Source organism: Lissotriton helveticus, chromosome 3_2 (assembly GCF_964261635.1).
Source record: "Lissotriton helveticus chromosome 3_2, aLisHel1.1, whole genome shotgun sequence".
Lineage (NCBI taxonomy): Eukaryota > Metazoa > Chordata > Amphibia > Caudata > Salamandridae > Lissotriton > Lissotriton helveticus.
The window spans coordinates 45,044,714-45,069,413 of record NC_136062.1 but is presented as its reverse complement, the minus strand read 5'-3'; the positions used below and the strand labels follow the sequence as shown (position 1 = coordinate 45,069,413).

The window sequence follows — 24,700 nt, the reverse complement described above, 5'->3', positions numbered from 1 at the left end:
TGTTTCCTGTCCTGGGGGTGAACTGCAGTCTTTATGGTAATATGAATCATTCCAGGAGGTGCATCTTTCAAGCATAGGTAATGCCAGAATGCTGATGGGTGTGGAAGAAAAAGAGGACATTTTGGGTAAGTTAAATAAAATTATAATGATGGACGAAGGTGGTGGGCAGGTCTGGGTTTTTGCAGCACAAATGGGAGTAGGGCAGTCATTAACTTACATGGATATGTAGGACTGACTTGAAAGTGCAACTGTCACCTGACCTTTTACCCTTACCCTATATTATTGTACAGTTATTTGCTTCCACAACAAAAACATATCAATTTCACTTCTATGTACTTGCAATGCTTCACATTACCATGCAACAGTCCTTTAAAGCCAGACCTATTGGCATTGCCAGTGCTTGTTTCCCCCTTAAAATGACCACGCTTAAAACTCGATAAAACAACCGAGTGAATTGAGACGTTTAGACCATTCAGTGGTCACCATTGTACTAAATTAAGGGCTCAGGCCGGCACCAGATCACTAGGGCATCTTTATGTTCTGCAAGTGCATGCGGGCATTTATACATTCACGATTTAGGAACGTAATCATTATCTTCATAAAGCGATTAGATTCATGCACTGTGTAGATTTCACTTTTACTCATGACGCCTTTTGTTCAGGAAACAAATTATGAAGCAGCACCTTCACAAATTAGCCGTTAGATGGCGCTGTGGACTCGATGCAATTACTCCGATATGGGCAGCTCCGGTTAGCGAGCCAGCTTGTAGTTACTGGATGTAGTGCTGGTTAGGCGGAAACATCCTCCCTTCTAGTTTAGCAGGCTCTCCTCACCTCATCGTTACCGTAGCATCAGCGCGAGCCCTTTATATTGGCCACTTCACCACAATTCGTCTGCTGCCAACACCCCATCAACAAAACTTAGACCACGCACTAGAAACCATGATGCCGAACAAGCACTGGCAAAGGCAATATGTGTGGCGATAGTTGCTGACCTTTTGGCTTTGTCAATACTGTTTGTGAGAAGGCACGCTTTGCCTTAGACCCAAAATGCGCATTGGTGAAGCAGGGCCAGAGAAAAAAGGGGGCTCCCAAAACTCAAAATCCTTGGTCGTTTTCTATAGACTTTAGACAAGGCTACAGCAAAAACTGCTGAACAGGGAGCTAGATCTTGGTCTGCAGATTGTGTTTTTTTGTGATTTGGAATAAATCTGTTCAGTAGTTTTTTAGAAATTATGGTTGAGAAATAATTGTATATCTGGGTGGTTCTGCCCACAAAAGACGCACACGGGGGCACCAATTTAAAAATAGAGCATTCTGATTGGCCCAGGAAGCTTTTTTCTCCTTCGGACATTTCGCTCCCACAGGAGTGAGTGATCTGATTGGCTGACAGCAACATGACATAAATGTTGCTGGCAGCCATCACAGGACTTCCTGAAAAACAAATATATACATATATAACGAGGGCAGGTCAAGGATACCCTGACCCCATAGGTGCCATGGCACCCCTCCCTCCCCACAGACTCCCTCCAGGGGCCAAAAAGAAAAATGTGATCCCACGGGATCAAAAACAAAAAACACACAACATTGCCGCCACATTCATTATTTATAAGCCTCGGGAGCCTATCGCTGGGACCAAAATCATAAAAAAAGGGGAAGGGCCCTGGGGACCACATTTTCCGGAGCTGATTTTTTATGAAAGATGAGGGGGGCGCACAGCCACACTACCTGAACTAATAAAGGCCCCAGGAAGCCCACCCTGGGGCCGACATTCAGAAAAATGAGGACAGGGCCACACAACCCTCCCTCCTTGAGCCTCTGGAGGCCCCGGGGACCCCATACCTGGGGCAGATTTCTTTAATATAGAGGAGGGGGGGCCCCGCAGACCCCCTCCCCGAGACTCTAAAGGCCAAGAGAAGCCCACCCCTGGGGCTGAATTTGTAAAAAATGGATAAGGGGGCCACATGGCACCCCTCACAAGCTTCTATAGGCCCTGTGGAGTCCACGCCATGGGCCGAAATGATTGAAAATGGGGAGGGTGCTACACGGCCTCCCCTCCCTGAGCCTCTAAAGGCCCGGGGAACTGAAAATTGGGTGCACTGGAGGTTTGATACTTACAGAGGGTTGGGTGCAAGGACTTGCTGGACCCTAGACATTGAGTTAAATAAAGTCCTGATGCCGACTGGATGCTGGATCTGGCCAGACTCTATGAATGAGATGTCATGAGAAAATTCAATCATATCACAACAAAGCAGTCATCTAGCAAAGTCAGTGGGAAAGTTATTTGGTCCTCAATTCTCTTCTGCCGATTAAAACACAACGATGACTAGCTCATGCCACTACAGCCTGCGACTGCCCTTCAGGACCATGCCCTCTTTGGGCTAAATTACCACAATGCCTTGCTCCTACATAGTTATACAACTAGTATAAAATAAAGCAACAAGACTGGCAGTAGGCACTATCTTCACTGGCTCCAGCTGACAATCTGTTGCTTTTCAAATCTCTCTGCGCTACCTAAGCTACCATTCTAAGAGACAAAAAAATTCCCTCTTCGGAAACTACCACTGTAGGACAAGCAAGGCTTTTTTGCTGAAATCCACCTGAACATATGCTTGCAAGATCTGATGGACGCCCTTCTAGGGTGGAATTGATTCCCATTGTACATCAGGAACACAACAATCCTCTGTCCTTCCGAACACTACTAAAAAGCTCATTTTGAAACAGCCCTTTGACTCCTCAAAGACCAAGGAAGCACCTTTCCCCCCTCTTCCTCAAATCATTTTCCCAATATCTTCGATTACTTTTTTATTCAGGATCCCTAAACAACCCACCCTCCTATGACCAATTGAGGTATTTGCATCTTTCATGAACCATTATACACCATAACAATACAATTCATGAGTCTTTTAGCGCTAAACAAATGTTATTTAAAAATGTGTTTTTTTCTGCTACTGCTATAGATCAGATGAAATATTAAAAGTTTGCACTGCGCAGCTGTTTGGTATAACACCAGAAGTGGTCATCTTTGTCCATTGCCTGGCGAGCCTCAGCATTGGGGGAAAGTGCCAGTCAAACAATTTGCTTAAAACTACCCTGCGCCTCGGCTGCTTAAGGATAAGGAAAGTTTGGCACAGGTGTTTTATAGGATTTGTGGTGAGAGTTCACCAGGCCGCCTCTTAGGCATAATTGAAAACAGAGGATAACATCGCAATCCAACCACTTCCTCCATATGGCTGAACAGTAATGGATGTCAAATAGGGACAGCCATGAGTAGCAGCTGACACTTTTGGCTTGGCCTTTATTACCCTGGACACTGCCTGTGAGCAGGGGCAGCCGGTACGGCTTGCGGATGTCAGGGTGGGCGCGGGCCACAATAAATAAACATGTACCTTGTCGCTGAGTCCTGTGTCCCTGCTCCTGCTCTCCTGCGTCGTACTCCAGGGACAGAAAACACAGGCTCCCCTCACCAATCACAACACTGCAATGCAACACTGCAATGTGATTGGTCTCAGCCCTGTGGCACGGCGCTCAGCCAGGGACTGGAGGTGTGGGCATGTTCTCCACGCAGGCTGAAGAACAGGGAAAGTGCGCATGACTGTTTTGGGTGGCCTGAGTTCTGGGTTCTACCACTCCCCCTGCAGCCCGCCCCCTCACGCAAAGCTGCCGCAGCAGGAGGACAAAATAAAATGATAACATTACGTTATTATCTTTTTATTTTTTCCTTTCTTTTCCTTCTTCAAGGCAGCGGGGTGACGCTCCTCTGCCTTTGCAGAGGAGCCGCCACTGCTTGTGAGGCTCCTGGACCCAGGAGTCATGAAGACAGTCTCAGGAACTGAAGGTTAACAAGGCTTAAGATGCCCTGTTTACAGCTTGTAGTTTACACTCATCGCCCATGCCCAAGCTTCTCAGCCACAAACAAGAGGCTGTTGAGGCGCTAAAGGTGGAACAGGGGCCCAACCATGTGATGTCATCACCTGTCCAACCCCAGGTATTTTGTTGAAGAGACATCCATGGCGTTCCCTTCTTTTGCACATGTAGACATGTCTCATGTAAAGAAGTGGTTAGTTTCTTTGAAATGTTCCGGCAAATAGCAGCCTTGACTCTAAGATACAGTAAGAGCTGCGTTCATGAAGTGCTTTCTTCACAGCCCGATAAGTTAAGTGCCATTTAACATTCCAGTGGTGGCTCTAGGCCCTGGAGCAAGGCGTGGGCCCCGACACAGGCCGGGCTTCTGAAGGATCTTGTAACTCAAAGTTAAACTTGATCTGCGGGCATCAGCCTGCCTCTCGCGCTCTGAGACACTGGCCCCTTTGTGAGACACCCTGTCACTCAGCGGATCAACATGAATATGTCTTTCTTTTATGCTTTTGGCATGGCCTGCAAGCATGAGTTTCTCATGGCTTTCAACGTAATTGTCGCTGATTATTGCTGTAAATTGATCTAATTTTAAATTCAATACAAAATGCATTACAAATTGGAAAATGTGCAAACTTGACACGCAATCATTACCAAATTGACATTTGAAAAAACTGGGAGGTGGACACCAATGTCCTGCCGTTAATTTCAGAATATTTCTGTTAAGTTTGTGTACTGTGCAGGATAAAGGCAAGGGCAGCAGGTACATATTATTGCCCAGGCGAGCAGTTTGGAAGTGAACATGTGTGCATGCTCTCAGTGAGCACTGACACAGACTGAATTTGGGTAACTCCTCTTTACTGTGTAAGAGTCGACAACAGCAACATCTCAGCATGAGAACCGACAGATACTATCTCTGTCCTTCTTGCATGTCCTCCTGTCCAGTCCGTCCCACCAAAGTTGTGTGAAGCTCCGTTCTGGCACTTCCAAGGCGGCGTGGAGCTGCACAGCGCCATCCGCTGGTGCCTGAGATTATTGCTGCTGTGGGCTCCGAACCTGTCTGGTGCCTGGGGTTGTGTAGAATCGAGGACTCTGCCGTCATATGCTACATACTGTATCCCCAGAAAGATGTTTCACTGTTGTATGCACATTGACAGGAAGAGCGACACTCACCCACGTCAGCGGACTGCGTGTAGGAACACTAAGGTTACTTTATTTTCTTTCATTTACATGGTGGCAAACATAGCATCCTGCTGTTTTGCTCTCTACACACCAGTAGCAGCCTTATTCTTCATAAACTCTATGCACAACAGAGATATGCTAAAGGAATAAAACCCGCCCTTCGGGTGAGCTGCTCCCACCACATCATAAAAGTATTCCAGCAGAAGCCAAAAAATGGTTCTGATCTTCCCAGAATGCACGCATCTTACATTTTTGCAATGCATGCATCTTACATTTTTTCATCAAGTTATGCATCCTTGTACGAATATGTTTTTTTTTCCATTGATGTGCACATACACTGTCTGTAGCTATCAAAATGCACAATAATTTTGGTTTTTAAGATGCACATCCTCTGAGCACATAGTTGTTCGTTGAGCCACAATTCCAAGCTCATCGTTCATTGTAGTCATAGAACTCTTGTAACAAAGATATATGCGATGCTTCTTTTCTTAATAGAATCGATGATCATGCATGAACCACCCACATCTTGTCGCAGAACAGCCCCACGATGGGACAATTAATTGATATTCCACAAAAAAAAGATTCCTTTTTAAACCCACTAGTAGATCTGTCTTCTAAACACTGTTTCAGTTATGTTGGAATATATATAATAAGCAACAGTACTTATTTATCACCTATGATTGACAACCTTGAATGACATGTGCTTCCAACCATGGATTGGATATGTGATCATTTATACAATGATGATAACATCACACTCTTATTTAATTATGTATTTATTTATTTATTTCTAGAGCATGACCGTACACATGCTGGCATCTTGGCATGGAGGAGGGAAGGCAAATGAAAGGGTGAGGAAGAAAAGTTAACAGAAGGTGTTAATCTTTTAGGGAACGATGAATGGGAAGAGATTAACCAACACTCAAGGGGAAGATTGGAAAACAATGTGGGACCCAAGACCCTGAAAGATAACCTTCCTATCTGAAAATGACAAAAAGGGAAGACCTAAAGGAGTAGCGTGGCATGTGATCTATGTACTATAATCGGTGTATATTAAGGGAGCCAGGAGGACAGCGACATTAAAGTAGTCTTGTAATAGGCTCGATGGACAATACACAGTGCCTTGGATTGATCCTTCCCAATGAGACATATGGCATGCCTCTAAAACAAGGTCGCATCCAGAGGCCAGAAGCCAATCGCAGCCCCATGCTTTGAATTCTCTCTAGTTTGCAGGTCTGTTTCTTTGGAATGCCTATGTAGGCCATATTCCCACAGTCTAGGTGAAAGAGAATGGTAGTACTGATCAGGGAAGTCCAGTTATCCTGCCACTAATATGGAAGTATGTTTCTCTCTGTTCTCAAAATGGCAAAACAAGCCACAGAGGTTTCCGATTCGGGGCATTGAGGGATAGCTCTTAAACCGGAAGCCCAGATGTTTTTGCTTCCCTCACCAAGGGCGGAAGAGTGCCCAGCAATGCAAGCCAAATGGCATTGTTCCAAATCAAACGGTTGACACAAACAAATAAAATGTCCATCCTGTCCCCCTCATCCACCCTAAACCTTATCCCCATTCTACTTGACAATATTAGTCATCATCCAGTCCTAGACCATGAGAAGAGACAGTTCTGAATGGAGTAACAATGAGCTGGATAATTTGAGAAGAATTTGAGTTGCATCAGCATATGACAACATTGCAAAATCAAAAATACAGATTGTCTCCCCAAAGGGCTGCACATATACATTAAAAAAGAATGGGAAATAAAATGAACCTTTGATTAACACCACAATTTAGTAGAGGGAAGGAGAGTGGATAAATCTTGCTTGAGAGAAAGGATGACAAACTATCCAAGCCTGATCTAGTAAGGCTGATCCCTTTGAGCCGGATTATGAGAATCAAGTGGTACAAAGGCCACAGAAAGTGGAAGCAACAATAGTCTGTCCAGCACACCCTGATTCCAGGTGAACTGGAGGGAGTCAAGAACTACTACTAGGGTGGTCTTAGTGTTATGCTCTCTTCTAAAGCCAAACTGGATCTGATGAAGTCCGATATCTTCCGCGCTAGCAGATAGCTATTCCTTATGCATCTTGTTCCAAGATTTTGTTGAACACCAGAAAAACGGTTATGTTTCTAAAATTCATCATCTCATTATGACACACAACTGCTTTTTTCAGTGGAGAGATGATGGTCTTCTTACAAAACTGAGGACCAATTCCTGTATGGAAAGAGGAGTGGATGACCGCACATAGGTGGGGCAAGGGTTGGTAACAGAGATTATAAAATGGTTGGTGGATATGGGTCATTGGGCCAGCCTGACTTTGGTTGTTGTGTGCCGCAAGAACCTCTGTAGGGGGCATAGAGGGAAGCAGGATCAGTGGAACTAGATGAAGGTTCCTATGTCTGTTCCCCAAATTTAGATCCTGAGGACATGAGTATTCTATTTCTTTTTAAATGTTCTTGATTTTATCACAAATGAAGAGAGATAGTTACAAATTGTTTGTGGAAGCACCACAGGGGACAGCAAGAGATCAAGATGGAGCCAGTCATTTTAAATAGGTCCAAGCTGTACTGGATGAGGAAGCTAAATGAGATGAGATAAAAGATGCATTTATTTCTGATTTATGAGGCAAATCATCACTCTAGTTTTCTTGTCTTGGTTCCAGAAGAATAGTAAATTCAAATAAGTTGTCATACATAAATACAGAGTGAAATCAAAAATAAAATGTCTAAATACAACTTTTTGAAGAATTCTAATACCAAATGCATTGATTACCAGAGAGCCACTCCAAGCTCCTCTCGGACGTTTACCTTTAAATATGAATCCCAATCCCACAGAAGTATTTTCGTGGCATACATCCTTGTTCACAATTCTCTTTGAGGACATACGACTCTCACTCTCTTTGATCATCATTGACTTCTGGAGAGATCCAGAATAGTTATGGCTGTCACTATGGCTCACTACCATTGCACTTGCTGATCCCTTTGCTGGCTTTGCCAAAGAGTTTGCATCAAGCACGGGTTGAGTGCAAGGCAGAGAATCTGGAAGGGTCGCCCTTGTCACATGGGCCTCTAGTCTCCTTGTGTACAGATGATTATGCAAAACTCCTAATGTTCTTCTGAATATCTGATTACATTAGAATTATATATATATATATATATATATATATATATATATTTATATATATATATATATATATATATATATATATATATACATATATTTATTTATTTATTTTAAACAAAGACGGGTCCTTCTTGAATCACTCCCAATGTCAGGTGGCGCATATGCCGGCAGAGCCCCAACGCCGGTAAGGATTTCAGCAAAGTTCAGAATAAATATCAATGCGCACTCAGAGAGATGAAAAGCAATCACCAATTTATTCCAGATTACCGCTACACGTTTCGACATCCGGCGGTGTCTTGGTCACACGATACATTTCGTTTGACGCAAACGTGCATAAATAAAGTTTTGACATTTCAGTGAAAAAGTGTAAACATAAACTAGGTTCTAGAAGACATACTGATGTATCTGTAAACAAAAGCACCATCTTAAATTGCAGTGAGGATAGTCTGTACGAAGCAGAGAAGACTAACATGCTCAAAAGGTTCCGAGAGAGGGGGTATCCGGAATGGGTTCTATCCAAAGCTGTTAGAATAGTAATTTTTACCCCTACACTATCCAACACTTACCCTACTGTTGCACTCACTGGAGTTAGAATAGTAATTTTCACCCATACACTATCCAACACTTACCCTACTGTTGCACTCACTGGAGTTAGAATAGTAATTGTTACCCCTACACTATCCATCACTTACCCTACTGTTGCACTCACTGGAGTTAGAATAGTAATTTTTACCCCTACACTATCCATCACTTACCCTACTGTTGCACTCATTGGAGTTAGAATAGTAATTGTTACCCCTACACTATCCAACACTTACCCTACTGTTGCACTCACTGGAGTTAGAATAGTAATTTTTACCCATACACTATCCAACACTTACCCTACTGTTGCACTCACTGGAGTTAGAATAGTAATTGTTACCCCTACACTATCCATCACTTACCCTACTGTTGCACTCACTGGAGTTAGAATAGTAATTTTTACCCCTACACTATCCATCACTTACCCTACTGTTGCACTCATTGGAGTTAGAATAGTAATTGTTACCCCTACACTATCCAACACTTAGCCTACTGTTGCACTCACTGGAGTTAGAATAGTAATTTTTACCCATACACTATCCAACACTTACCCTACTGTTGCACTCACTGGAGTTAGAATAGTAATTGTTACCCCTACACTATCCATCACTTACCCTACTGTTGCACTCACTGGAGTTAGAATAGTAATTTTTACCCCTACACTATCCATCACTTACCCTACTGTTGCACTCACTGGAGTTAGAATAGTAATTTTTACCCCTACACTATCCAACACTTACCTTAAATGCAATGTAATGGTATGCGTTGTAATGGTATAATGTGATGTAATGGAATGCGTTGTAAATATAGTTTCTAAAGATGCGTTGTAATGGCATGCAATGTAAAATAATGCATTGTAAAGGATGTTGCATTGTAAAAACTGCGTTGTAAATGTATGCGTTGTAACGTCATACATACATCACACACCTCGTAATTAAGACACAAGTGGAATCAGGGGGTTTATATAGCAGTTGCAATGTTCCTGTGAGACTTGTCATCTTACCGCATCAGAGCAAAATTGTGAGGGTGTGATAATCACACAAATTGCGATTTAAATCCTTGGGTACACTTTGGAATGCAGCCCTGAATGTGTAACCAGGACCACAGAGCTTTATGTTTCAAGCAATTGCATAAAAAGAAGCGTTTTCAATAGGCATAGGCGGTAAATTCCGTTCCACTCGTGGAATTTGCGGAATATGGGTAATTTTGCATTCCGCAGAGAGCGCAACATTGCCCAAAATTCTGCGTTCCGGGACTTCGCAACATTTTTTGCTTGTTCGTGATCTCAAAATGCATGTTCCCGAGATATTTCCCCCCGAGCACGCAAACAGCGATTTCGAACAGGAAAAAAGCATCGCGAACAAGCAATTCCGCGTGGTTGCGGAATTTCTGCGTGTTCGCGGAATTTTTTTACCATTTTGCGGAGATTTACGTAACGCGATTACGCAAATTCTGCTCACCCCTAGTTTTCAACTGTTTCCCGAAGTTCAGTAATGAGGAATTGTGGATTATTATTCTTAAACTGTGGAGATTTCAATTCCATAGCCAAATAATGTACATCTGTTTTCTGGTAGGTGGTCACTTCGAATTGAAGGGGCTGGGGGGGCATGGAGCAAAGCCAGACCCCCCCCCCCAACCGGGTAACTTTGTGAGGATGGAGCAGGCCGCAGGGCAAAGCTAGGGGAGAGGTTAGGTATGGTATGGTAGGGTAGGGGTGGGGGCTGAGGGTTGAGGTTAGGTTAGGTAAATTGGATGGGGTCAGGAGTTCAGCCTCTTGCTGGCTTCTTCACCAGGGCAGGCTGGGATAGAAAAAGTGGGCCAGCCACCCACCCTGCATTGTAGGGGTCAGAGTCAGGGTCTCAGATACGCTACAGTTGGACAGAGTTTTACTGATAAGGGTAAGGCAATATCTGGGGGGATGGTGAGTCAGGTGCAGGCGTATCCACCCCTCGGGGGAGGGAGGAGGGGAGCACAGGGGAGGGCTTCTGAGCAGGAAAAGGAGGCTTCATTTGGGGGATGCTCAGTAGGGTGAGAGAGAGAGAGCCTGGAGGAATGCAAGTAGGACAGTGGATGAAAGATTAGAGGGAGGTGGGTGTATGGGGACTTGGTAGGGGAATGTTTGGTACATCTGGTGAATTGTTTATGGGAAAAAGATTGTCAAGAGTCGATGTATTAACAAAGTTGATAATATGTAAAAAGTTGGGTTTAAGTTAAAAAGGCATGAATACAAATTTGTACCAATAAAGTGGGCTTTTACGCTTTAAGTTGGTGTGTTGTGTGATTATTTCATGATGGGTAGTGCCTTATTACCTTTAAAAAGGTTGCATCTACCGCTCACATTGTGGCCAGTATGGGAAACATCGGTTACAACGCGGTCTTCACACCGCAATACCTTTACAACGCAGGCATTATAACGCAAGTCAATACAATGACTTGCGCTGGATGGCGCTCTAAGCTAAGGAATAGTATGATTTACTATTCCAACACCTTCCCTACTGTAACCTAGGCTGGAGTTGGAATAGTAAATCATACTATTCCTAAGTCCAGTGCCCTCCAGCGCAAGTCGTTGTAACGACTTGTGTTGTAATTCCTGCGTTGTAAAGGTATCGCTGTGTGAAGACCGCGATGTAACATAAAATATTCTGCAAGTATGCTGTCGATGAAACCGGGTTATGAGAACACATCCCAGGTCCTAGAGCTGGGAAAGACCTGTACGATACTGCTGCACACAGTGCACAGCTATACAGGTGGATGATGAACTGAGAGTCTGTTGGGGGCTCATTCTACTTCAATAACACAAGAAAGTCGATTTGCAATGCATAACTTAATGTCCATTTTGCTTTGTCCTACCTCTTTGATTGACAGGATCCTTCGCTACATACGCAACATAGTCTGTTGTATCCTGAAAAAGAGGTAATTTGAAGTCAATCATAAAGTGCTTAGAAAGCAACTCTGAGATTATGGTGTCCGATAAAATACATGCACATTTAAAAAACGAATATTTATTTTTCGTAAAGTCCATTATCTAACATCTATCTACTGTTAAATCCCATCAGTAGGTTTTGATGCCCTGTCTTCATGCACGTTTATAAAATATACCAACACTTCAAAGTCTACCACAGTATACAGCAGACACACCACAGAGCCAATCAGAAACATATTTATGTCAGAGGATACATAGGGTCTATCTAAAACGCTGAATCCCAGCTGAAAACACAACCACCCTGAATCATGTGCCAGGAGAAATGATACCAGTGTGCAAACCGTGCGGGTGATAACATGCTCATCTCAGCTCCTGGGCTCGACCATATCCCATCACAGTCAGTGCTTTATATTTTCTGCCCTTGAGTACCGGGACCTTTCCTCGAGAAAGGAGAGTACCGGTACTCAGGGCCGGCGCTAGGCATGGGCAGCGTGGGCGGCTGCACAGGGCCTAGCACTCAGCCCACCAGCATGGGGCCACGCACCAGTGATGAGTCCTGTTGTTTCCCTGGCGATCTATTACAAAGAAAGGTGTCGCCTGCAATTAAGGTCCATTGGAGGGGGGCCCCCTCCCTGGGCCTCTCATGGATGGTGTACGGAGGCATAGGGGAGGGAGACGGAGACGCTCCCTCAATTGCAAGGAGACCATTCACAGACACTGTTCGGGGCCCATTGTCCAGCATTTTGGCGCCCCCACAGTTTTAACTTTTAGACCACAATCAATTCTCACAGCCATCGGACTGAAGGTGTGAGAAATGCTTGTGGAGTAAAAGTTAAAACTGTGGGGGCGCAAAAATGCTGGACAATGGGCCCCCCACAGTGTCTGTGAATGGTCTCCTTGCAGGGGGCCACTTATCTAAATTAGAGGGGGCCTCGTGGGTTCCCTTTTAGCCCAGGGCCTCGCAGATCCTAGAACCGGCCCTGCCTGTACTCATAAGGGCCCGCTTTTGATGCGGTTGGTGCTGCGCTCCTGAGTTCCGTCCTTTGCAGGTCTTTCTGCACGGCCTACAATGGGTTAAAAGGCCTTTCAAACCGAGCTGAAGCCTGGGCTGCTCTGGTTCAAAAGCGGCAGTACAGCAGCCCGTCTTCAGAAGAAGTCAGAGCTGTGTGTGCCTCTCTGGAGTGAAAGGTCAAGTATCCATGCAAGGTCCCTTTCAGAGGGGGTCAGAAAGTGACAAAAAAACCTGATGGGCGCGAGCGTGGGCCACATTGTTCAGGGCACACAGCTCGTTAGTATGCCCATTGTTTTAATCCTGCGCAAATCTTCGCCCATCAACAATATCAACGAAAGGGATTTGCATGAAACAAAATCCCGGCCCTCTAGATTACATAAATGCATTCATGTTTTTTTTTGTTATTTTTAATTGCAGCACTAGTACTGATTCGTCAGTGTGCCATTTATTGACAAACATATCCCCGCCCCCAAATTCCGCCCCCCAATCCACTGCCTATTTTTGGTGAGTACCTGCACTTATTCTTTTCCATTTAAAGCACTGATCACAGTCACTTTAATGGAAAATGAAATGTTGTAAGATTGCAGGTATCACGTGCTGGAGCCAGACTGCTGACGTCATAGGTGATGGAGCTGCTCATATATGGCTCGATATATTCCAGCTGCTGTCAATAAAACGTGGACACTGCGCAATATGCCACGTATTTGCCAGTAACACCTTGAACATAAGAGAATGCTGAGACCATGCTGCTCACTCTGCTAGGGTGCCACTAGAAATGCACGCATCAGGGTGCTGCTCAGTAAACCAGATTATTGCTAGCTGTGGCAGTGCACTGTCAGATATGTAAGGGAGCTTGCACTATGCCCGGGTGCTGCTCAATGTGTTATGCTGATGTCAGTAATGAGTGCTGTTAACTGTGTCAATGTGATGCTAGCACCTTCTAGTTACTGCTCAGTATTCTTGAACCCTTCTCACTTTTCTGATACCTAAGCAAGGGGGCAGCTCATTGCCGCTTAATACCTCAAGGCTTGCTCGGTTTGCCAAAGGTGTTCAGGGCGTGCTATGCAGTACGGCAGCGAGCTGCTTAGAGTGCGAGATTGAGGGTTATTGTAACAAAGTGCTGCTCATAGTACCAGCGGGCAGCTGGACATGCTATGATACTGATCCACGTGGCAGGGGGCAATGTTACAGTGCTGCCTACTACCAGTGGGCCAGGGAGGTCATTCAGTCTGCCACAGGTACTTCTCGGTGTGCCAAAAGCACTGCGTAGTGTGAAAGGTGTGTACCTCAATACGCTGTGGCAGAGAGCTGCTCAGTTTGTCAGGGGTGCAACCTAGTGTGCTTGGTGTGATGCTCTATTCCAGAGTCCTGTTTCATTTCATGATAGTGTGCTGCTCAAAATGCCAGGAGTGTTGTTCTTTGTACACTGTGTTGCCAGTGACATACTGCTGTTGCCTACTTTTCCCTAGGTCATCCCGTTAGTCATGGCTTGGTAGAGATAGCAAGACAGCAAGAGGCTTGGAAACCTTCTAAAGACAGTGGTGATATAGACATCAACATCCCACGAGCACTCACTCTCCGGAATAGTACACTTTTTGCCATATCTGTTACATAAGACTATGGAGCTATTTGGGTCTGTACTTGTGATACAAATCCACCCAAAAGTCTAGAGCAGTCACACATAAATTGCCTCTACTCGACCTGTACCTCGTTCTAGTGCATTGCAAATGTCTCCACCCTTTTAGAACACTGATACCTTTCCCATACGCTAAAAGTGTCTCTTTGGATTTGGGACAAGAGCCTCTCTGCTCCACTCTGCTACCTGTCAGTCTTTCAGATGGCTCTGTCTACAGCATATCCTTCTTCTTACTCTACGCCACATTTTAAGGAGCATTATCTCAGCATACAGATTGTCAGTACTAGCTCTCAGTGCAGAAAGGGTACTTTTCAAATTTCTCAGCCTAGTTTTCAAACACAGCCGTGACTTTGCTACTATATGACACTCCCATACCATTTTAGGTCTGTCTATAAGGTCCCTTTCAAATCCAGTTCCTACGCCGCCTAATCCTCCTGAGCTACAGCAAGATTCAGATCATTCCTCATCTGCGCCAGACACCGTTGGAACACACTCAACGGGGGGACTTTCCGACACTGACCTGGGTGTTACGGGGAGAGCCGAGGAGTAGTGCTTCTTTCCAGCGCTATCTGCCGCTGCTGTTGCAGCCTCTCTGCACACCGGACGCCTGCCATACCAGCCACTACACGGAGGAACGGGGACTACATCCCCCAGCGGCCCCTTCGTGACAGGAAGTCGCGCACGCCCTGTCCCGCCCCGGAGGTGCTCTTAGTACAGCGAGAGCCCCGGGGGAGCGGGGGACTTTCCGACACTGACCTGGGTGTTACGGGGAGAGCCGAGGAGTAGCGCTTCTTTCCTGCACTATCTGCCGCTGCTGTTGCAGCCTCTTTGCACACCGGACGCCTGCCATACCAGCCACTACACGGAGGAACGGGGACTACATCCCCCAGCGGCCCCTTCGCGACAGGAAGTCGCGCACACCCTGTCCCGCCCCCGGAGGTGCTCTTAGTACAGCGAGAGCCCCCACTTTGGGGGACGCACGCGGGCGGCGCCGGGCTAAGCCCGGGCAAAGGGTGGGCCCTCTGTGGCCCTCAGAGGCCTGAGGAGGACGGGACGGGCCACCCCCCTTGGCATCTCAACAAGAGGAGGTAAAGAGCCCTGGATATTATATTTATGCTCACTCACGGACCTCCCCAATGGATATTATCTTGTGATCCTCGAAATTACCAGATCCTACTGCTGTTTTGGCGTTCACTACTTTTAAACCCGTCACACTATGATTCGTAAGGGGGTTACCAATAATGCCATCCCCCAGAGGGGTCCATTCAACGGGACACTCGACCACTACTTAAATAGGACAACATTGCCCATTCCCCGTGAAATTGAGAGACCTGAACAATCCCCGTCCATAGATAGTACACCCAACAAGCGATCTCCCTCACAGGCAGCCGACATAGTACAAAACCTATCACTGCTGGAGGAATTAAACAGTTTATGTAAAACTAAGTATGCTCCACTGGAACCGAGAATTAAGCAATCTAGCGCCCTTAACTGTCCTACTGTAAGCACAAGTCCCCAGACTAGCACACCACTCCACCTAAACGATAGTCTGTCAGGTACCCCCCACTTACTATCTGCAAAAGTTATCACCCAAAAGATAGTGCTCCCTCAGGTCCCCTCCATTAAAAGAGAGTGAAATGGGGTTAAACACCAGGGAAGTCAAGCAAAACAACTAAAATTGTGCTCAAGCTCCCCATTGGCCGTCATCACCTCCCCCCAGCACCAGAGGTAGCTGGGAAATCAAACTCTTCTGCTCCTTCTACCCAGGTAACCCTATTGGCCCAGATCGAACACCTGTTCAAATCTATAATATCCCCGGTGATAGAAAGAATGAACAGTCATGGGGATAGGCTTACGGGAATAGAGGAAACGATCAAGGCCAATTTGTTACTCATAAAAAACATTGCAAGATCTAACTAACCTCAGTCTCTCACTGCCATAGAAGTGCCTAAATCAACTACACAAAGTAATAATGCCCAAATCCAACCAGTAGCCTCACTCACGTCAGCTCCAAACATTCCTAGAGTATCCACTAACTCTACATTAGCACAGTGCACTTCCGCCAGTGTAGGGTTGAGCAAAGAACCTACATTCCATAAGGGGACAGTTGCTAACCATGGCAACATGCCGAGAATATTCAATCACATACACCTACCACCGGAGGCCGCTCCGTTTGTGTGCGTTCTCTCGCTAGTGCCAGCACTCACAAGCGGAAAAGTCGAACGACTTCAGGACCTAAAAAACAAGGTTACATACTGGCTAACAAAAAATAGACCCCTGTCCCCTAACTTGGATGGAAGAATAATGAGTGTTAGAAGGGTGGGCTGGCTAGGATCCCTTCCAAAAGATATTGTCGGCGACCTGGTACTAGTAAAATTCAGGAACAAACATGTTGTCCCATATCTTCAGACTTGGCAGCCCCAAAAAGGAGATGACCCTATATCCACCTGGGATCTACATGACTTTTACCCCAGTACGTCATACCTCTGCCCATTAAGACCAAATGCAAAGTGTAACCATCCGATGGGTAGAAGTGTCTGCGCATTGAGTGGCTGTAATATCTCCACTTCCAACCGATTTGAAACACTGTATAATAGTTATCTTTGACTTACATATGGAAAGTTTTTCAATAGACTCATTTTGCCTGTTATTAATTGCCTTAATTAAGGGACAATTAGTTGTAATGGTATTGTTTCTAATGCTAAGCCTGTAAAATGAACGTAATCAAAAAGGAAATCGCACCCAAAGGTTGGGTTCATATTTTAACTTGTAGATATTTTGTGTTATTGTAATGTATGTTTTTATGACTGTTATGCTTTTATGATTTGAAACCTAAATCGAATAAAGCTGCTACTACTACTACACTCAACGCGGGATTGGCTTTGCTATTACTAGCATTCATAGTGCCTACCGGAAAAATACAGCACTACCTACTTCAAGAAGGTTCTCAATGATCAAATACATCTTCAAAGTGAACTTTTAATCTGTACCAATATTTAAATAGATCAATTAAACCATTAACTGAAGTTGCATTCCACCCTATCACCACGGACAGCCCTACGGGCTATGGGTGTCATTGTACCGTTAATTTCGTGTGTCAGACTTCTAAAAGTATTATTTCATGCATTACTCAAATACGTACACAAACAACCAAATGTCCAACGCCTTCAGGAATCTGGCACAGCCCCATCCATGCAAGGTTATTTGCCACTTCTCATCCTTGGCACTGGCACCCAGACATCAATATACCTAGGGGCCACTTAATCAGCGTCCAAGGCATCTATCCTTACTTAACCAGGGCAGAGGTTGTACCTATGTACTCCTTACCTATCCAGAGCATAGCCCCCACCAACACACTGAACCGGTCGCTACTTATAAAGTCTAGTGGACCATGATAAGTGGAAGCGAAGGTAACTACCATCCATGACAACAGTTACTAGCCATTCATGGTACAAATTACTATCTCCTGGGCACAAGTACTTCCCATATCACTTACAGGTCCTCACCAATCAAAGGCACTGGCTATTGCCTACCTAGAGCACTCATTCAAGCCTTTGTGTGGGAGAGGTGCTTATCCTAGGAGCACACATGCACCTACGATTACATTGCACTGGGCTTTCCTCATTCAGATCACAGTCTTATCCATAGATGGCACGGGTCCAAGCATCCAGGAAATATGCTTTTTGCCATTTTAGTCTCTAATCTGGCTCAGGCGGTGATGAGCAAGGAAATACTGTCATCCTGCGCTCGGCAGCTCAAATATTCTCATGTATCTACTAGAAGCTTTCATGCTGTGTTTTAGAATCCAGAAAACAGCTAGAAGGCAACCACAGCCTAATCCAGCACAACACAACCTTGAAATGGAAGAGGCCATGTTGAACATAACACTGGCCACCCACCAATATCTGCTAATACATCTACAGGTACTTCTCTATCACTGGGACCGCCTTTAGCCATCCAAGACATGTCCCTGTAAGGGGACTAAAGGAATTGGGCCTTGTCTGCACCTTCTACTTTCCCTGTTCAAGAGAGGACTTTATACAGGGGTAAAGGAAGCTGGTCAGGTCATGGTGATTCACACAGGCTAGAGGCCATTATGCTTCCACAGAGTGCATCCCATGTTCCACCATGTTCCTCCTGCTGCCCAACACTTTCTGTATGTCACATTTCAATCTAGCACCCAAACACCGCCACTATAAAGAATAGGGCACAGGTTGTGTAGTATGGGCAGAGATTCCTCCCATGCTCCTCTTGCCCCCTCACATTTGCAATGAGTTATTAACTGCCATGTTACATGCATGCGGTTTGTGTAGCAAAATCATTTACCTGTTATTACGACTTAATAATGCACCTACCCTACTGATTCATGGTTCCCGCCGGGCCGCGTTCTCTACCCACTGAAGTCACAGATATCCTTCTCATTGCAGCAAAGAATCCTACACATCACTTGTGATTCTGGCCAATTTCTGAACTCACCGAACAAACAGGTCCTTAACTAACCAGGGCAACAATATCTGCTTATTAGACATACAGGTACCCATCCATTCAAGGTAGGGTTCCTTGGTCTTTACAGTGCTGAAGCCAACCTGCCAACTGGAATGGCCACAAGCAGGAGGAATATACTGTGCAGTCAATGCTCCCACCCTGTCCAGCCACTAACTTTCGGCTAGCCGAATGCAAGTTGCAAACTGGATCTTTTATTGAGTACTCTGAAGTTGCCGTGGACCAGCAGGTAAACAATGTACAAAATTCATGAACACATTAGGACAGAAACATGCATTATACCATATTATAAACCCTGTAAGTTCTATTGTGAATGTTCAGATGCTGACATCTAAGAAGTTACCTAGATCTGCACGGCAAACACTCAGGCTTCGAAGAGTGATCAGCGCCTGTGGTGGATGTGGTTGAGGCAAAGAAAGTCAATAGATTATTACAGGGCAGGTTGAGAACATGATTATAATTTAGGAGTTTCAGAATTTGTTCAAGACATAGAGCAATTATTTTTGTGGTCTAGAATTTTAACAGCGAGGTATCATTCCTGGGTTGTTATCCAGGTGTTTCATCCGGCGAGTTCCTCCACTCTGGGTGGATGCTCACTATACAATTGCAAAGAAACCCTTCTGTGGGGTCGTAGTCAATCTGACAATAATAATGACCAGATTGGTGAGTCTTCTTGCTTCAGAAGGAAGCCCACTATTCTTTTTTTACTTTCTCATTGCTACAGATATAGAATCATCTATATATTTAGATGAACTTATGCAAAAAACAAGACCTGCTTTCATGAAGGCAAGGCATTATGCGGCCCTCCTCTACACGCGTTCAATGAGATCTCAAAGTCATCGGTCAACCTGTTTAAACACTTCTGGAGCACCTACTTGTCCCGTTTTTTCTAAACGAAATCCCACTTCTGCTGCTAAAAGAAACTTCTTCCAAGCTTTTCTTCTTATGCTGAATCACAGATAGGCGTGGCCAAGGTCAGCTGAGCTCTCCCCTCTCAAGGTATGTGCTGGAGGAGGTTGTGCAGGCCTAGCATGTGTGCTTCTGGAAGGGTTTTGACACAGCACAATGTACTGTAGGTTGCAATTGTTTCTGTGGGGTCGATGGGCCTTGAATCTAAGACTGCACGATGCTGAGAAACCGTCCTCGGCACAGTATCCTTCCTGTGCGTCAATGAGCTATGCTGGATAGCACAGCACGGATTGATGACCACAGAGCTAGCAAAGCTTGGATCTTTTGCAGAAGACACCCCTTGTGAGCTCTTCAAGCGCCCCATAAAAACGAAGGGTGAAAACATTTTGTTCACAAAGCAGAAAGGGTGGTATTGTCCCTCTGGCGCGACCCCGACCCTTGGACCTGCTCGCCAGCCCTAAACCCGGCTCTCTTTCAGCGCACATACAATAGTATTTTGTTCTATTTTACTCTGTGATAAAATGTCTGGCAGCGCTGTGCAAGAGGGTGGAAATGTGAAGAGGCCAGTGAGTGCAAGTGAAACGTTAAACAGATAAAAGAAGGCTGGCGCGCGGGCTCTTAATATTTCCTCTCCACAGAAGAAGCGATATCTGGGCGAATGTGAACTTGCCGACGGGGTACTTACCGGATCTCCCCCCGACGCGAAGGAAATCGACTGCATGTGATGGTTCGCGATGATCTGCAATATAAGACGTCATTTAGTCAGGTTATAAACAAGGCACATGAGTGATGCACACTTTTTGCAAGAATAAAACGAACGAGCGACTGCACGGGAGCACCACCCCGGATAGGATGTATTTGTCGGTAGAGGTCGGGCCAGGAGCCCATCATGGACACAGCCATAAGCTGATGACCCTGTACTGCTCCAGAGTCATTAGCTGATGCTCTGCTCTGCAGGTTGAACCTCGGGCACATTTTACAGCTCATTCCCGAAGAACAGGCGTCCACTTGGCAAACCCCATGACAATTTCAAAGCAGCCAATAGGGGCCGACTTGAATGCTTCTGCAAAATGCTGCAGCGCACACTGCCAGCTGACTTCTTTTAGGCGCCGATAACGTATGGACCAGGCCGGCTGTCAGCTGTCCCGGCCTCAGACATCTCCAAAAATGAGGGTAAAGCAGGCTAACAGCTGTGAAGAGAGCAGAAGGGCGACCTTCCCTCGTGTTATGCCAGGGTGAATGAGGTGCCATGGCAGAGCAAACAGGGCACCGGGCGTAATTAGCTGCTCTGGGTGTCAGAATGTATGTTTTTCACATGTGGAGAACAAATATCTCCACACCATTGGAAAAGGAAGGGAGAAAGAAATACCCCTCCCCATCCTTGGCAAGTCCGGCGGTCTAACAATGACCACCCCTGGCTCTTGACAATCAGGGCAGCCTGGCAAACCCCCTTCTTGGGCACAGCTTTGCGTTGGGGCAAAATACCACCAGGTCCTTAGCCAAGATATGGCCTATAAAATAACACCTCCACCTTTTGGCAAGGTAGAGGGGGCGTGAACTAACTCTCCACCCTTGGCTAAGTTGAGGTGGGCATACGAAAACTGTTGAAATATTAAGGTTAGGTGGGTGCTACCGAAGACCCCGTGTCATTGTGAAAAGTGTGTGGGGGCAATAAAATATTACTGCCATAAGCCATTTGAGCTTAGTATAATTGGGGGGACTTTTGAGGTTCCTGACTTTCAGCGAGGGGCAATTAATGTGCATTATCACCTAGGTAGGGGCTCAAAGAGGCATCGGGAAATTAAAGCGTTTTTCTTACACTGATTCCTATGAACGCTTGGCAGCAAGTGCGTACCATATTACTCGTTTCAACCAAAAATCAATAGCATTCATGTAAAACACCTAAAGCAATGGGGAAGTTAAGGTGCACTGCGGAAAACACTAAACTGAAAAATACAGAAAATATACATAGTAATATGAAAACACGCCACTGAATCTACAATACACGAACGACATGATGCTACATTATTTTTCACCGATTGTTCAATTTCATATATCAACATCTGTAGAATGTAATTTGTGCCCAAAACTCTGTTACCATTGTAACAAACATTTTGCATCGTAATTATCACATTTATTGTTAATATTTTCACCTTATCTCAGGCACATTTTTATATACATTGTCAACCATGCACTACTCCGTGTCTGAAAATACTTATTATGTGCCCTTCTTTCCAGCCACCAGTCTGTGCAACCCTAGGCCATTTGCAACTTTGAGGCCTTGAAAAAGGAGGCGTTTATCTTTAAAACATAGAATTTAAAGCATCGACATGATAATTGACGTTTATCGTTTATTGTTTTAGGTAATGAAAATCCGTACCTGGTGGGTTTCCATCTTCATTAGAGCCAAGCAGCTGGTTGAGACGGTCAGTTTTATGTCCACACCCGAAAACTGTAGATTACTCTTGCCAAGCACAGAATTTAAAAACCTGACTGGAGGCTGTGAAAAGAGACGGGCTATGTTTTATAAATTGGAAAATCATGTCGGGTGTCAATATATGACAGAATATATTATTGATCATTGTTTTGGAGGTCTGAATAAAGATAGCGTAGACATCTGTCAGCGCTCATGTCATCAACACCAAGTGAATAAACTGAAACAAACTTTGGGTCACCTATTGTTGTGATTGGTTTGTTTGGGTCAGCCTCTTTCAGCCATTGCTTGAAAAAAGTGTCATTCCTTTACTGCACAGACCAGGAGGTCTTTTAGTCTCAACCTTAGCTATTGGCTATTAGATGTGTTAGTCCACCTACTATAGAGTGCTTCTTGTTATAGTGTACGGACAGTGAACTGCAATGAAGGAATATTGAAATATTTCCATAATTCTGTGATTTTGAACCTAAATGTAATTTTGTTCCAAGAAGCAATTTTACTACTAAAATTATTTCTGCACTTCTGCTGATGTTGCACCAAAGCATGATTTTACACATCCATTGTATTGATAAACGTGAAACCTCAATCCTGCTTATTTTGCGCCAATAATGATTGTTTTCCTAAACATTTTCCACAGTCATACTGATGTTGCACATCGATGTGCTCTGAACCAAATATGAGGTCATACCAGTGCACATCTTTTAAATCTGATGTGACATCTTACTACCACATTTCCTTTCTGTACAAGGTGGTGCTACATTATTGTGGTAGTCACATGCTTAATCTGCTTCTCAATATCAGTAGCCCATACATGTTTTATGTTATCTTATTATGGTCATCAAACCAGAAGCAAACAGAGCATCATATAAGATAAAACTCCCGAATGTATGCAACAATGCTTCAGAGACCCTACTTCCCCTGGCCTAACCAAAACTACACTCAAATGCCACATTTTACAACGCCTGAAGGCCAACCCAGGAACCTTATCAATGTCCAATGCAATAATCCGAGACTGGGCACCATTAAAGAAAGCCTCTTTTCTTTTTCTGCGAACATACTCTACTGGACAGGTACACAATAATTTTCTGAAGCAAAATACAAATTGCATAGGTGAAAAGCTCACTATCTCAGGTTACCTGTCATGATATGTAGACCGATCTCACTTGTATAAGCTGGACAGTTGAGTGTGCGGGTCCTTCACAGCAGAAAAAGTCCGAATTATGGCTTGAGTGTAAACAGCAGTTGATGTGAGGCTTTGTGTCTTCAACAAATGTTCTACACAAAACAAACTACAAGTCCCAGGTTACCATGGAACTCTCATAGGACTTGCAATGGTGGCGACCAATGTAAATGTATGAGTATAAGTTCCTTGTGTTTCCGAGAGCCTGTTGCTAGGCAAACAAGATACTTAGGGGCATATTACCAACGTTAAGCGATATTTATCGCTAACGATGCTTAGCAACAAATTTTTTAACGCTAAGCATCGTCAGAAATTATCGCAGATAAACCTTGCTATTATCAAGGTTTATCGCAAATGCGATAAAAAACGGCCGCAATGCATGAATATCGCTGAAAAGTCCGCGATATTCATGCATTACCGAGCTAATGCTCTTAGCCATGTTATCCACCTCCCATTGGATAACATGGCTAAGAAATACTCAGGGCAGGTGTTAGTTTTTGGAGATATTCGCGCTTAGCGCGAATATCTCCAAAAGTTGGTAATAGGAGATAGCGATGTTAGCGACTGTTTCCAGTCGCTAACATCTTGGCACGCCCACTTTGCATGTCATTAGTGATAAATATCACTGACATGCAAAGTGGGGCCCAAGATGGTCGCTATCTCCTACTAGCTGTCGCTAACTGGTGTTAGCGACAGCTAGGTAATAGGGAGATAATTTTATCTCCGCTTTCTTGGCTTTTAAAGCCAAAAAAGCGGAGATAAACCCCCTTGATAATATGCCCCTTAGTTGCTGCAACCGCCACAGTTTGTAACCCTAAGTGCTATGCCTGGAGTTATCTAACACTTGCTGTGTACAGAGAAACATTCTGGATAGTATTTGGAATCATACCTTGGTATTGTAAATTATTTATTTTCCAAGCACTATGAGACCTAATTGCATTTCCTCTTCTACGAGAAGAATACCCAATTTGTGAGAATTTTGGTTACATTTCCTTGTGATTCATACATTGTATTAAGTTATTGATAGTGGCGGGGAAGTGACTGCTTGTTTTCCAGAAGATATGTACAAAACTAACTTGTATTCATTATGTTGCCGCTGATTTACTTGTTACATTCAAGCACAAACTTAATTTGTGGATCACTCAAGGGGGTTATCAATATAGAAACGAGCATTCCAGTTCAGATATGTCTCTGCATCTATCTTAGAAGTTTCACATATAGTTCAGCTCTAAGAATTTAGAAACACCCGTAGAAAGTCAGAAATACAGAGACAAGGTACAAGGTATATCGTCTGTCATACTAGGAACAGTCAACAGGAAATTAAATGGTGAAACACTAAAAGAGTTATTTCTTATTTTATATCA

The 24,700-nt window shown here is 44.5% G+C and overlaps 1 protein-coding gene across 1 annotated transcript in view; it reads right to left on the bottom strand.

Annotated features, from left to right (window-relative positions):
* Positions 1–24,700, bottom strand: part of SHC4 (SHC adaptor protein 4) — a 362,116-nt gene that overhangs the window by 163,360 nt on the left and 174,056 nt on the right. The window contains exons 4-6 of the mRNA XM_078684800.1: positions 22,103–22,222; positions 20,408–20,461; positions 11,590–11,641 (exon numbers count right to left, since the gene is read on the bottom strand). Of these exons, the coding sequence (XP_078540926.1) occupies positions 11,590–11,641; positions 20,408–20,461; positions 22,103–22,222 (226 nt within the window). The remainder of the gene's footprint in view (positions 1–11,589; positions 11,642–20,407; positions 20,462–22,102; positions 22,223–24,700) is intronic.